Genomic DNA, 15,515 nt, shown 5'->3' with positions numbered 1-15,515 from the left:
ACACACTGACGGAGCTTCTTCTCAAGGTACCAGACTTCTTCTTGAGTGTAGTACAAATGAACAAATCAGAGAAGAGGAAGAGCGAGCGATCTTTCTTGCTCCCGACACCTTTCTGGGAAGATGGTGAAACGAAAACAACAAATTTGGCCAAAACTTAGCGACCAAGCCAACATGTAAGGGAAATTAAGATCTTCACATCAACAAACTGCATCCAAAAAGGTCTTAATGAGGAATCCAGCAGACTTTAAGGCATCGTTTCTACGAGGTTATAGTTACTGCTTCAAAACAAAACCATCAAAATCTTGGACTCCAAAACCCCTTTGGTTGAGTGAATCCCTTGCAATATGAGGTAATATACAATATTCCACAGTGGACTGCAGGCAGTAATAAGCAAGCATGGAAATGTGTATTCCTGCTCCACCTCCACCATTATCCACACCCCACCTCCCCAATCCTCCCTGCCCCACCTCCTCCATCTCCCTTGCTGCTCTCTTTGACACCTCTACCTAACAGAGTGGTTCATTTAGCATACAGAAATGAATAACGACATAACTGTGAAATGTGGCTGTGTGGTGCGAATTCACTCGATTCCTATTAGCGGCAAGTCGTTGGTGTGCTGTGGTCTTGTTGAACTGTGTGTAGGGGGCCCACCAAGGAGTGGGACAAAATGAAGGGTTGTGTGAAGGGGGGGAAAGTCTAATTAACACAATTGAATCACCTTTGTGCTGGTGAATATGCATGCAGTGTGGGCCTCACCAGTTCAGTGACTATTTCCTGCTTGAGAAAACGCCTCTCAGGGCCGACAAGCTGCAAACACAAGCAGAGCACACACATCCATTCGATGCCCTTATCTGAGTGGCACTCAAAGCTCATTTTGTAAGGAAAGGGTTGCAGAGTTTGCCCTTTTGGCATTTCCTGCTGCCCCTCTGGAGAGCGAGAAAATGCTAGAAATGGTTGCTTTTCACCGAGGTACCTCCATCACTCCAGATATCTGAAAACACTGCAGATTTATGGTTTGTATCCCGAGAGTGCATGAATGAAGGAGGTGAGGGGTTAACAAGAACAATTTAAATAATGATTTGAAAGATAGACACAAGTCGCCAATCCTACAATTCTCAGCGGTCTTCGTCGATTTTTCTCTTCCCGTATGCAAGGAATTCCACAGAACACACCGATATCGGAATGTTTGAATGAAGAGACCATTTGTCGCTGCCAGTTATTCAATGATACATTACCTCTGAGTTTTATTGCCTTCAAGTGTAAGGGGTGACCCATGAGGTCTTTTCAGTGTAGCGTTGGTGATGAATGGTGCAAAGCAGGGTTTCCTACCTCAAAATGATCGACGAACCTGTGCGGTCGATCCGCGAGCTCAAAATGCCCGATGTGGTAATCTGTGTGCTGCCTGATCTTTTGCCAAGTCTGAAGGTTTCCTTAATGTCCTGTTAAATATTATATTTTCATAAAATCTATTGAACCTCGTTTCACGAATGCTTTAAACATCACCAACACATCGAAATCAAATGAAACGTTTTACGTTTGCTTAGTGTATCAGGAATGTTTTGGGGTTTTTTTTTTTTTTTTTCCAAGTGACAGCTTTGCATTTTTCTTCCCCAATTTTTTTCCATTTCAAATAAAACTAAATAGAGTCTTCACAAACACTCCAAAGTGATAAAGCTAAACAAGCAGATAAAATGTGAACAGGTAAGGTTAACAGAGAAAAATCAGATGATTCTCAGTTAAATAAGTATTCAAACCCTTAACCTAATTAACCCGAAATCACTTCAGGAGCAAATTATTTGTTTGAAAGGTTAAAAAAATAAGTGTAACAAGTAGGGGTACATTTAAAGCGCACTACTACCATGCCAAATCAATAAATAACAAATCCTCCAGCGCGCGACATCGCTGGGGCACCTTCGGTGCCCGGCGATGCCGCCTTGCAGTGCATTGAGACAAAATTAGGAGGGAGCAGTGTACAATAATTGATTGATTAATTGCTTAATGATATAATTAAAATAAATAAATAATATTTTTAATTTGATTAATTTCTAATCAATTGGCTAAGAGCATACCTAAACCAGCACTGTTTCATCGGAATCTGTAACTTTTTGAAAATTAAGCAATTAATCGAAAAATTAAATAATTAATTGATTAATCAATAAATCAAAAATACCTTTTGTCGCCAAATCACCGTCATGTCAAAATATCAGCTTCATGTTCAGTGTTCAGCTCTCCAATTGGAGGTTGCAGAGTCTGAGGCGGGGCCACTAAGTCAGTCACAGAATCCTCTTCATCCACATCTGTGATCATGAGATGAGTTCATGTTCCTCTCCTTCTTTGCACAAATAAGCAAAGCGATTGGCCAAACTCTTTTTGCTGACATAACATAGGATCCATGGAACAGATAAATGTCGCTTCTCAAATTCGGAGATGTGTTATTCTTCGTCCTCTACTTAATATCTTGAATGCATCCACATTATAATGTTCAGCACAGTTTGCATTCCCAATGCTGTCCAAGAGCAGATACATACGACATTGGGACATTTTCCTTTTCCAAGGAATCTTGATGTAGATCGAGCACTTTTCAGGACCAATTTTCCATTCACCTATGGCAGAAAAAAGTTTGTCCACTCGCTTTGCTTATTTGTGTGAGGAAGAAGAAGAGGAACACAAACTCGTTGCACGATCACAGATGTTGATGAAGAAGATTTTACAACAGCCTTCGTGGCCCCGCCTCAGACTCTGCAACCTCCAATTGGAGAGCTGAACACTGAACAGGCTCCTCCCACCTAGACCGGTGAGATGTGATGACGTATCAGGAGAGAACATCCAATCGGAATTGACTTTGTAGATAGGTGTCTATTAGACTGTTCTTCTTCCTTACCTCCTTCACTTGGTGCGAATTTCACCTGAAGAGAGCACAACAAAAAGCTTTGTGCTTTTCTTTTTAGTCTGTTTTATGGTGATGTCCTTCAAATGTCTCTGTTTATGTCTACATTGAAGTTTTGTGGTACCAAGCATCTTTTTAAATCGATAATAATTAAGCAATTAATCAATAAATTGATTAATCAAAAAAAATTTTTTAAAACATTTTTTGCCAAAGCACATCTTCACTTTTGTCCATAAATTTCAGCTTCTTAGCTTAAAGGATGGCTGAGATATTGTCCGGACAAAGAAGAAAGAAAATAATTAATTGATTAGTTGATTACTCAACAGATCAAAAAATACCCTTGAGAGCCAAATCACTTGGTCACTGTCATGTCAAAATATCAGCTTCCGAGCTCCAAAGGTGCGTGAGATATTGCCCGGATGATAAACAAAATAAATAATTAAGTAATAAATCGTTAATAATTAACTTACAAATCAATTATTCGATTAATTGAAAAATAAACAGTGCACTTTTTGCCAAAGCACATCTTCACTTTTGTCCCCAAATTTCAGCTTCCTAGCTCAAAGGATGCTTGAGATATCGCCCGACAAACAAGGAAACAAGAAAAAAAACAGAAAAACAAACGGAGTAAAAACTGAGTACTCCCTTCCTTCAGTGCCCAGCGTTGATGTCATGCGTCGCTTGCATATGGAATTGGGAAGGAGTGGTGTACAATAGGTTTCACCTGTATCTAATCAGTGGTTTAACTTAAAAATTAAGCTTGAACCACTTATCGAAGGAGTTTTAAGCTGCAACTCAGTTGGTCAACCAACAAGGCAAACATCAAGACAAAGGAGCATTTTGAAGAAGTCAGACATGAAGTGTTGGAGAAGCATTCTTCAGGAGAGGGTTATAAAAAGAATTCAGTCACTCATTACCCCATTGAGTATGGTGAAATCCATCATTAAGAAGTAGAAGGCGTATCATACCACCCAGTCTACCCAGATCAGGTCGCCATCAACACCATCCCTACTGTCAAGCATGGTGGTGGCAGAATCGTGTTACGGTACTGGCAAGTTTGTCAGGATAGAAGGGAAAATGGATGGTGCAAAGTAGAGGAGAATCATTGATGAAAATCTGCTTGAGTCAGCAATGAATTTGAAACTGTGGAGGAGATTCACATTTCATCAGGACAATGATCTGAAGCACAAAGCTAAAGCCACAATAGAGTGGCTGAATAAGAAGAAAATAAATGTTCTTGAGTGGCCGAGTCAAAGTCCGGACCTTGAACCCAATTGAACATTTATGGTGAGACTTGAAGATTGCAGTCCATCGACGATCCCCATCAAACTTGGCAGAACTTGAGCAATTTTCACATGAAGAGTGGGCAAGATTTAAACATCTCACTGTGCAAAGCTGGTAGAGATTTACCCCAAAATACTAATAGCAGTCATTGTTGCAAAAGGTGCTTCCACCAAGTACTGACGGAAGGGGATGACTACTTTTACAACCAGTCAATTTTGATTTGAACACGTTTTTGTTCAGGTATTCCTAACATATAACCTCCTTCAACCAGAAGCGTTTAGTTTGATCTCTTCAGTTATGAATAAAAAAGGTTCATTTGGAAAAATTGTTTCGACATAATTCGTAATCATACTAAAATATGTAATTTGGTGTCTGTCTGTCTGTCTGATGTTTTTTTGACCACGATACATTTGGTCGTTACTTGTCCAATCTCAACCAAATTCGACAGATGGACTAAGGGTCACATGATGGAGGTTGTAGCAAATTATTTGCCCCTCCCCTCCCCAAAACTAAACGAATAACAATACCAATGATAATCCATCCATTGGGACCATACTCAGTGCAGAGCGTTGGTGCTGCCTAAACAGTCTCCTTGACTATTGGACACAATACTGGATAGGTCGCCACTCTGACGCAGGATACCAGCAAGCTGGTACTCATTTTGCCAACCTCAGAAGGATGACAGGCAGAGTCAACCCCACCTGCTATTAATTCAACAGCCGAGCGGGATTTGAACTCAGGATCCTTGGATCTCAAGCCCACCACCCTAACCATTAAGCCAACACCAGGCATACGAATGATAATAGCATAATAGCATAATATTAATGTTATTATAATACCATATTAATACTAATAATACCCACTCTCCCCAAGGGGTTTTTCCGCCTTGGACAAACGCCGTGTTAACGTGTAAATAGCTTATCGTGGCATTTCGTGGCGCAAGCTCCACGAACAAGACAACAAAGAAGAAGTGGCCTACCCGAAGTAAATAATATTATAAACCACAAAGACGTATGATTGCCTCTTTCAGCAGTTGCGAATGCTCTTTAACACTAAACTGAAATAAATCTGGAGGAATCCTGACATCCTCAAGGCATTATCTGCTTATTGTGTCCACCACAGAACAGACCGAGACTACATCTACTGTAATTGATATACCCCAGAGAGGATAACAACGTGACAGCTTCCTGGTGCTCTCAGAGGGAGTGGGTGTACTAGTTCATCAAAATGTGGCATTATTCATGGTAGGAGGGAATACTTTTGCAAGCCACTGAAGTGGCCCTTTAAGGTTGGGCAAAAATTTGTAATTTGTTCAGGGTGCCGATGATAAAAGCAGGCCATAAGCACGATGGGATATTTGACGTCCAGGATTGAACGCTAGCAAGTGGCAACTCAGTTTATGGTCCCATTGGATGGACAGCACAACTATTGAGGGAACACTCTACCTGAAAAACATCAGGTCAGGTCAGGTATGTGAGCATGCGCCAGAGCAGAGCGTTGCTGCATTTACTTTCTGCTGGTACTCCAGGGGCCTCCATCTGGCCATCCCGATCTCCCTGAGATGCCGATCAACCTGCCGCAACCACGAGGCGCGTGGTCGGCCCAATGGCCTCCTCCACTCACGAGGCTCCCTCACTGAGAGAATCTGGTGAGCAGGATCAGCGTCAGGAAAATGAGCCACATGTCCATACAGCCACAGCTGATGCTCATGGACTATGCAGGCAACAAATATCATTTGAGTCTCTCTCAGCAACCACTTGTTGGACACATCCTCCCCAGAGTCCAGTCCATAGAAGTGCTGAAAAGTGTGGGGGCCAGTACACACCCCTGACAAACTCCAGTAACAACTGGAAATAAGTCAGAGATGGTATCACCACATATCACAGCACTCTCAGTACCAGAGTATAGTTCAGACATCAGATCGATCAGTTTTGGTGGCACCCTACGAAGACCAAGAATCTTCCAGAGGGCATCCTGATTCGTTGAATTGAATGCTTTGCAGAGATCAATATAGGCTGCAAGCAGCCCCTGTTGAAACTCTCGTCTGCGTTCAGTGAGGATCCGAAGGGCAAGGATACGGTCAATCGTTGACTTCTTTGGTGTAAAGCCTGACTGCTCTGCACACTGGTACTCACGCAGATGGGTGTCAATTAATAATCGGCTCATTAATGAAACCCAGACTTGACAGCTCATAGAAGAGTTTATTACCTCTGAGATATCAGCCCGAGAAATTTAGTGATAACAAAGTTCTCCTCTAAGCATCATCAGAAACACCTCCATCACCTAACCAATCATCAGGTGGGGTATGTGGGAAAGGTCTGCCTCTTGGAGCCTTCTGGCAACAACAACAGTCACGGACAAAAGATTCATCATCGGCACAGCCACTCCGGTTATCCCTGGAGAATGGAGCCACAGCTCCCACATGGGAAGGTCCCAGATGGCACGATCATATCGTTTGTGAATATAAAAGAAAAAGAAATAATCAAAGAACAGGTTGTAAAGGCAAAACAACAGACGGAGGGATGTGAAGAAGCAACAAAAGAGCTAATCGAGGGCCAGCCTTGTCACGGAGTAGAGCACAAGCTGGAAGACACAAGAACGAGTGCCAATGAGCTATGGATGCTACTCAAGTAAATGAGTGCTTGAGTTTTGGAAGCTTGGTCAAAGAAGTGAAAAAAATTTAATGAGTAAGAGACGAACTGTTGTTGATGATCGTATGTGGCTCACGGAATGCCTCCTGCATCTATTTCACAAAACCTTCAAAAAGCAAGAACGATTGATGTTCATGTATGAGCTCCAGTGAGTTTTCTCCCAAACAAACCGGCACACCGTGGTGAAGGGCCTGGAAATCCATGGATACTAAGACTGGGCGATCTGCCAGCTGTCACGCTGGCCAAACACCATCCTTTAATTTCCCTCTCAGGTATTTTATGATGTAGTCTCCAGTGATCTCTCCAAATTTTATGGTTTCCCCTCTGCTTTGCCCATTTATGGTCCTGGGAGGATATTTTTGTGTCTGCCCCTGCCATGTGGCAGAGACTTCTCAGAGACAAGCGGCAGTGTGATGCCTCGGCAGCCAAAACAACAAAAGGCACTAACCGATGCCAAGTGCACTAAAGAGAAGCTTATCGGTCACAAAACCATGCGAGGTTTTTACTAAAGTTTGGACAAGTTGCATTATTGTCTTATTTTGAATAAAAGCTGATGTGGGGGCTTCAAAGCAGCGACTCGTCTGGTGAGAATGGCGGATCATTTCTTTATTACCCATGAGGTTTTGCCAAGGATGCCCGCCTTGAGCATTGCAAACACTGGCGCTGTGTCGAACATCTCCAAGTGATAATGCTTTGCCAGGACAATTTGGTGAAGAAATTGCTCAAAGTGAGGACAATAATTTGGGAATACCGAGTCGACATCAAAGCATGTGCGATGCTTCTTTGAGCATCTTATGGTTGGGATGAGCCATGCTCTGAATGGAATAAAGGAAAATGACAGAGCTGAAGATATGCCATCACAATTATGGATTTTCTATCCCCACCACAAACATTTGTGAGAGCTGCAGTGCATGAGCACCATGTGAAATTTTAAAAAGCGACAATATGTAGTGATACCATCATGATATACTTGGAGAAAAGAATATTGAAAGAAAAAAAAAAAACAAGAAGAGCTCAGCCAAGTTTGGAGCAACCTTACCTCTGACACTCCCTCAATGTGGGCCTCCACCTCCAGCAGCACGCGTACTGCACGTTCGGCCTCCTCGGCGTCCCTCCGTCCTTGATTAATGCGCTCGGCGAGGAGGCGCACGTCGCGCTGGGCCAGCGAAAGGCTCGTCCAGTCAGGGTGCTCTTCCGGCGTGTGTTTCAGCAAGTCCTGCAGGCCGCAGGCTCAAGCATCACAGCACAGGAGTGCTTAACCAGGGAGACTCAGAAAAGGAATTGTGGTGTTACGACACTAAGTATCCTATCAACTGTGAACTAAAGTCGAAATTAACCATTTCACCAACATGTCTTGAGATACTTCAGTAACTAGAGACTGTGCTTTGTATTAAAACATCCTGACACCCACATGGGTAGGTGGAGGCAGCAAAATGGAACAAAAATAATGAGTGTTTGAAAATCTGTGTGGTTGATAAAAGGACAAAATAAAATATAGGCCAATTATTTATGCTCAGAACTTTTCCAAAAAAAATCACAATTTTGTCCAAGTGAAACATACACTTTGATGATTGAAATAAATCGATTTTCAAAAGAAATGTCTTCTCTTTCTATACCCTCACGTTACTCTTCTCACTCAATCTCCTTTATGTCCCACACTCCCTGCTTCCTTTATATTTGTATTTTTATATGGGCCAATATATATATATATATATATATATATATATATATATATATAAATATATATAAACCAAGTCGAAAACACCAGGGGGTTGACTCAGCCTGCCATCCTTCCGAGGTCGGCGAAATGAGCACCAGTTGTACTGGGCCCGGTGTATGCCCCGGTTAGAATAGGTGTACCATATCCCTGTGTGTCGTAAGAGGCGACCAGGGTTGCGTCAGGAAGGGCATCCGGCGTAAAAACCTATGCCAAATCATTATGCGGACAACAAAACGAATTTCCATACCGGATCGGTCGAGGCCCGGGTTACCAACGACCGCCACCGGTACCGGTGGTCAGCAGGGTACCAGTGGAAATTGTGCTACTGCTGGGCGAAGGAGGAGAAGGAGACGGGGATGGCGAGTCCGGAGGCAGTGGGAGAGGGGGAAGGGTAGAAGTGTGGAGGTGAGAGTTGGAACTCTGAATGTTGGGACGATGACTGGCAAAGGGCGAGAGTTGGCTGATATGATGGAGAGAAGAAAGGTGGACATACTGTGTGTACAAGAATTACATGAAAATTCTCCAAGTAAATGTGTATCATGTAGTGCCGCCTCCAGGTGTGGAGAGGGTCTTACAAATCCCCACCCTTTACAGTGCAGTGTTCCTGTCCCCAAGTTTTCCAATACAGTGAGATGTTTTGAATTATGCAGCGACAGGAATTTTGAATTACACATTTGAGTAAGGATAAAAACATAACCACCTGGCCACTCTCATAGGGAGCGGGAGCTTCTAGTTTTTATGAAGAAATGCACCAAAAAGCACCATATTATAATGTAAAACAAGAAAAAGAGCAATCGGAGATGGCAGACCCTCGCCAGGACTGCTTTTGCGTGGTGTATTTTGTGTGACGTTTGTGTACTGGTGTGTTACGTAATTAATAAAAAACATAATTAGAACTGCCACTTTATAACTGCTGCCCGTGATGACCGGGTACCAAGATGTCCCACATTGATGCAACCCCGCTTTGATCGGACACCTGACCCTGACCTATGACATTTTAAAAATTATTATTCATCATTCAATTTAATTTAGAATGGGGTTAAAATAAATTCAATACAAATCAAATGGAACACCAAATAGGTACAGTCCTGCATTGGAGGAATCAGAAGGAACCCGAACAAGCAGAAAGCAAAGATTAAGTCATCAGGAGGAATCTGGATAGGATTTACATTTCAGCTGCTCCTCCTCTCCCCTCAATCCATACAGGCACAGCCAAGTGAGCCTTATTCAAAAAAAAACACAAAAACAAAAAAACAAAAAGAACCCATTTGAAAAAACTTAAATAATTCTGGCTGCCAGACCATGAGCCTGATAAAGTTGAAATTTAAAACATGTATTCCACATCACTACGAGATCATAAATATGAAGTTTCACATCGATTAATTTCGTAGTTCCAGAGAAAACATAATTTAATATATTTTTTTCATTCCAATATGGCTGCCAAACCATGTGACCTATCAATTATTCCTTGTCACACTTGTACACCCATGGCTTGGGAACATTTGTGTGACGTTTTCTCTCGATATGTCCAGCCGTTCTGGAGAAGAAGATTTATGGGTTTTAGGGTACATCCAATATGGCTGCCAAACCATGTGACCTAAAGATGTCATATGTGTGAAACTTTTGTTCCTAATGGATAGGTGGTCATACGTGTAAAGTTTCGCCTCAATCTGTTCAGCCACTTCAGAGAAGATTTTTGAAGGTTTTTAAAATTTATTTTTAAACCATGTGGCGGTCGAATCATATGGCTGATGATGTCATCAAATTTTTTTTTTCTGTGGACCATTTTATCCCAAGATGACCCTCAAATTTTTTTATTCTGATCAGATGTAGCATTCTACATATGCAATTATGACGTCATAATGAAGGCACATATGACATCATGAAAAAAAATTCACACTCATTCCCCATGAGGAGTACTTGCTACGTGCCAAGTTTAGATTTTTTCCTTGGTGCTATTTCATAGATACAGGAGTGCAAATGTTTATCGTTTTTCCAACATGGCTGCCACAGCACGTTACCTTTGGCGTCATAATTATCATTAAAACATTCTACATGAGTAGTCGCACCTACGGTGAAAATCTCTTCTCAATCCAACAAGCGGTTGCGGAGAAAAACACAAAAGTTCTGTGCGGACAAACAAACAAACAGACAGACAGACCGAAATGCAATACCCTCTCCTTCGGCGAGGGTAATCACCAATAAGCAGCCAATGAAGTTTGTTAAATTTACTGGTAATTTCTGTGGATGGATCCGATTGTTTCTGTTGGGGGTCCCTGATGGCCTGTGAAACGCATGTGATGCCTCCCCTTGACTCTGGCTTTAACTTTACTTCTGAATTTAAAACAGAATAGAAAAAAACTCTTTTAACACCCGTCTCCTGCAGCGGGATGATGGCTATATGTTTTAAAGTGTTCAGAAAAAAACCTGAGTAATTGCAGGATTTCTTAACCAATCTAATTATCTCAAAGTCCAGGAATGTCCAAATGTGTCTGTTGGATTCCCAGCATGTTATTAGACAGAGGCAAGGCTGAGCATTCCTCAAACTTGCTTGCCCTCCTTGGGGAATTAGGGTCTGGAGTCACAGCACCATCAGAAGCCTCTGGAACCTCAACTGCATGGTTAATGGTAATGTGAGCATAAGTGTTTGTGCAAGTTTGTGTCCATTTAAAGTAATTGTTGTTTTGTTGTATTTGGTCGACAGTGGAGTCTCAGAGAATTCTTCACATTTCACTTTCAATCCTCATTTATTTATCCACTTTATTTTATTAACAAATGACTTGGAGATTCGAGCAAGATGAAGTAAGATTCACGCCACCCCCTCCCCCCATTCCTTCTTTCATGGGCTGACATGATGGCCTTGAGGAATGTACACTTGCCTTAAGCTGTTAAGCTGTCTCGCCTGGGTTCAAACCCCGACTCAGCTATAAACTGTCATCCCGGTGTTTCACAGGCAGGGTGATTCATCATTGTGTGCCGTCTCTTCGATGGACCTGCAACGGGCCATTAGTTGGTCTGCCGGCATTAGTTGGTGTACATTAAAGATCCCAAGTTGTCATTCGCGAAGAGTAGGTGAGCAATAGCTGGCACCATGGTCAAATTCCAAATTGCTGCCCTAACTTCAGAGGGCATTGCATCAGCAGCACAGCCACGCTTTCAGCCAATGATGCTACCCCGCAACCTTGTGCTGCATACGAAAGACGATCCGCACAAATCATTAATTTATCCATGCAAAATTTTTTTCCAATTTCAATTTTCAAAAAGTTCAAGAATCCAAATTCACTACCACCCTGTTTCTTGGGGTAATTCTGTTTTCTCAGAGGCTGACAGGACAGCATAGAGGTACGCACACTGGCCTCAAAGCCGTCTAGCTTGGGTTTAAATATCGGCCGAGCTACAAACTGTAATCCTGGGGTCTCGGAGGCAGGGTGAGGCATCACTGTCCCTTAGATGGATGAAAAACGAAGAGTCCTGTCTCTCAGTTTTAGTTGGTGGAGTTGGTGTCCTTCGTGAAAAGTCAGCGAGCGATGGCCGGCACCCTGAACAAATTCCAAATTCCTGCCCTAACTTACAGAGGCCCTTGCATTAGTGGAACAGCTGTGTACCCATACAATGATGCCACTCACAGTCCTCAGTTGCATACGAAAGAGGAAGAAGTATGGTTTCCCCAGGAACAGTGTGGCATCCGTCCCTGTGTATTTTCCAAAAAATCCAGGAAGTGTCTGTTTTAGAGCAAGCATACCTTGATCAGGAGTTCATAACGTGGGATCCTTTGCACAGGTTTGATCATGAGGTCAGCCAAGGCCTGTTTCTCCTTGTTCTCCCGCATGCAGTGCTGCCAGAGGAACAGTACAGCCTTTATTCCCATTCCCTTCCCACGATGTAAACTTGTGCCAACGCGTTCATTCCAACACAACGGGTGTAATTCCTGCACCTGGAATGAGCACCTGCTGCATTATCCAAAAACATCTCAAGAGCATTTCCCAAAAATAAAAGGGCAGGTGAGGAAGATAGGTCGAGAAGGCAGACGATTGGGGAATGAGAGGATTGAAACAAGATAACTGAGGCAGGTGAACACAGGAGGAAGTGAAGATGCAAAAGACCAAGACAAATACATGCATAAGTTCAGAGTATGGAAACTCAGGAGCATTGACTTACAGTTTGTACAAATTACCAATTGCAGGAACGTACAGTAGTTACCTCCAAAAACTTGTTGAATGCAGGCTTTGCTTCACGTGCCAACCGCACAGCCTCCTTCGCGTTGAGGAAATTATCAATGTATGCCACATACGAGTCTGCCAACACATCTTTGGAGAACTGAGAGAAGGATAAGAGAAAGAAATGAATGAAACAGGGTCAGGGAGTTGGAAGAAATAAAAAATATCGAATATATAAAGCTCATTCTAACCATTCGCTGACTCACTGACATTAATGTTCAGTAACTTCCGGGTGACATAGAAAGCTGAAATTTCGTGTGCCGATGGACATCGAAGCTGATACTCTGGGAAAATTCACAGAACCGTCGGAAAGCATCCGTAAATGAAAATATCCAAAAATAAGTGCAGCCTTGTGCTCACTGCAGGTGAGAGACCTGAGACAATTGGGAAGCATGGTTCGTTATCGCTTAAAATGTGTAAGCCGATCCCACGTGTGTGTGTGTGTGCGTGTGTGTGTGTGTGTGTGTGTATATCTACACAGGGGGCTGCAAAAGTAGGTATACAGTAAGGACTGTACTTGTTTTCATTACTGCATACCTACTTTTGCAGCCCACTGTGTATATATTGTTACGAATTTTGGTCCGCCTGGCGTGCGATCGGCCACGTAACTCGATTCGCGACCGCGTCGCCCACCGAAACGGACAATTCAGTCGTGACCCTCCTTGGAACTATTGCCAGGAGCTAGTCACGGGTGGGTCTTTCGACCCCACCACAATCGTGCCAATCGGCCACCCACGCAGGATAGGGTTGTTCGCCAAACTCGACCTACCTAAGTACCTGCGCGGGTAGTTAACCGGGCGATCGTACCTCGCCGCTGGCCGGCCTAGGACACGAACCGCTTAAGCGGTCCGTTTCGTGCTTCAGTGATAACCGAGCGGTGTTATTGCCGGCCCCGACGGACGTGATTATTTACCGGGTGCTTACACCCTTCTACCAATTCCTTCCGTGATGTAACATGGAGTTTTCAAACAAGGGAAAGGACGAAATGAAACAGGGAACAGTTCAACAAGCACATTTATTGCACACTCAGACAAGCAAGCACGTATTCATAGCCATACAGTACGAATGCAATTTACAAGCAAGGCAATGAAAGCAAGAATTACAACCAACTTCAAGCAAAGGTTTATTTACATGCACTTAAACAGTTTCTACTTTACAAGACACGGCACCACAACACGCATTCACACAAAAGCAAAGGAAAGACCCCCTCAGAGACAAGGGAGTCAGACTGGGCCCGTGGGCCTAATGCATGTGGAACCTGGATGAGCGGCCAGGTCCACGAGACCGAAGGGTCCTACTCGCGCCCTCGTGGCGCAATGGCGGGCAAGCTGCAATGTCAGCGTAGCTACGCCTGGCTTCGTGCTCCTGGCGTGGTCGGCGAGCTCTCTCCGGCGCTCCCCGTCTGCCTTTCCCGTCGGCTTTGAGCTCCGTCTCCCGACTCTCCGCCGCTGCCACTCCACGGCTCCCACTTGGTTCTCTGCCGACGTACTGCGCAACTTCACTTCCACTTGACTTCCCGCTTGACTTCCCGCCGCGAGCTGCGCCGTGCTCACGCCTATATAGCCCGGGGGAGGGGCGTGTATGTAAATTTCAGGATCACAGCGAGTTCGGAGGCGGGGCTACACGACCGTATGCTCGGTCATTGGACGGATGAAAAGGGGGCGTGAAGCATTCCCGATCCGCTTTTCGGGGCGAAAGGAACACATTCACAGCGGGTTCGGAGGCGGGGCCACACCACCCGATGCTCAGCCATTGGACGGATGAAAAGGGGGCATGAAGCATTCCTGATCCGCTTTTTGAGGCGAAAGGACCGCATTCACAGCGGGTTCGGAGGCGGGGCTACACTACCCGATGCTCGGTCATTGGACGGATGGAAAGGGGGCGTGAAGCATTCCTGATCCGCTTTTTGAGGGGAAAGGAACGCATTCACAGTGCATGGCACAACGTGTGGTAGAAAGGCGGAGGTGGTGGGAGTTTGGTTGTTGGCAGGCATTGTTTGAGAATGGCGGTGAAGCGATGTTTGCGGGATGGAGTTGTGGAGGTAAAGAGGAAAAGGTGGTGGTGGCGATTTGGTTGCTGGGGTGCGTTGTTTAGTCCAAAATAACGATAGAGAGGAGAAAAACGGCTAACTCAAAGGATCGCAGCCCGGTGAACACGGAAATTCCCTTTAAACAACGGTGGGGAAATCTAACTACACAATTACTTATCGTCATAACTGATCTAAGGGCCTTTATGGTGGATTGCAAATTTCCACAGCCGTAACAATATATATATATGTATATATATATATATATATATATATATATATATATATATATATATATATATATATATATATATATATATATATATATATATATACACATACAAGCCGGTCGGCGGCGATGGGTCACCAAGCATGGAAACTATAAGATATAGAGCAAAATGGATGTCATATAGCGGATAGGGAATCACCTTCAGATTATGCATATCAAATCTCATCCAGTTCCATCGACTGATAACTACTCGTTATCCATTTGAATGAAAAGTACCGAAAATGCGTTTGAAATCGGAAATCCCCAAAGTTCGAGGGGGTGCTGTGGGTGAACAAAGATCTAAATCAAAAATCCGGCTCGATCGTTTGTGCACAATGTATTCCAGACGATTAATGTGAATTTTCATGATCATCCGACCATAACCCTAGGAGGAGGAGCATTTGGCACGAAGGCACCTCCAGCTCTCACATATCGATTTTTGCACTAATTGACCTTTGACCC

At 43.7% G+C, this 15,515-nt stretch overlaps 1 protein-coding gene across 2 annotated transcripts in view; it reads right to left on the bottom strand.

Moving 5' to 3' along the window:
• ARHGEF17 (Rho guanine nucleotide exchange factor 17) overlaps positions 1 to 15,515 on the bottom strand; it is a 153,781-nt gene that overhangs the window by 28,215 nt on the left and 110,051 nt on the right. For both annotated transcript variants that reach the window (XM_085852613.1, XM_085852612.1), the window contains 5 exons: positions 12,743 to 12,859; positions 12,285 to 12,377; positions 7,862 to 8,038; positions 757 to 807; positions 3 to 112 (listed from right to left, as the gene is read on the bottom strand). In XM_085852613.1, coding sequence (XP_085708739.1) covers positions 3 to 112; positions 757 to 807; positions 7,862 to 8,038; positions 12,285 to 12,377; positions 12,743 to 12,859 — 548 coding nt within the window. The remainder of the gene's footprint in view (positions 1 to 2; positions 113 to 756; positions 808 to 7,861; positions 8,039 to 12,284; positions 12,378 to 12,742; positions 12,860 to 15,515) is intronic.

The sequence above is a fragment of the Eptatretus burgeri genome, chromosome 13 (genome assembly GCF_056783735.1).
Source record: "Eptatretus burgeri isolate ZD-2024b chromosome 13, Ebu_testis_v1, whole genome shotgun sequence".
Taxonomy (NCBI): Eukaryota; Metazoa; Chordata; class Myxini; order Myxiniformes; family Myxinidae; genus Eptatretus; species Eptatretus burgeri.
This window is presented reverse-complemented; position numbering and strand designations above follow the sequence as displayed.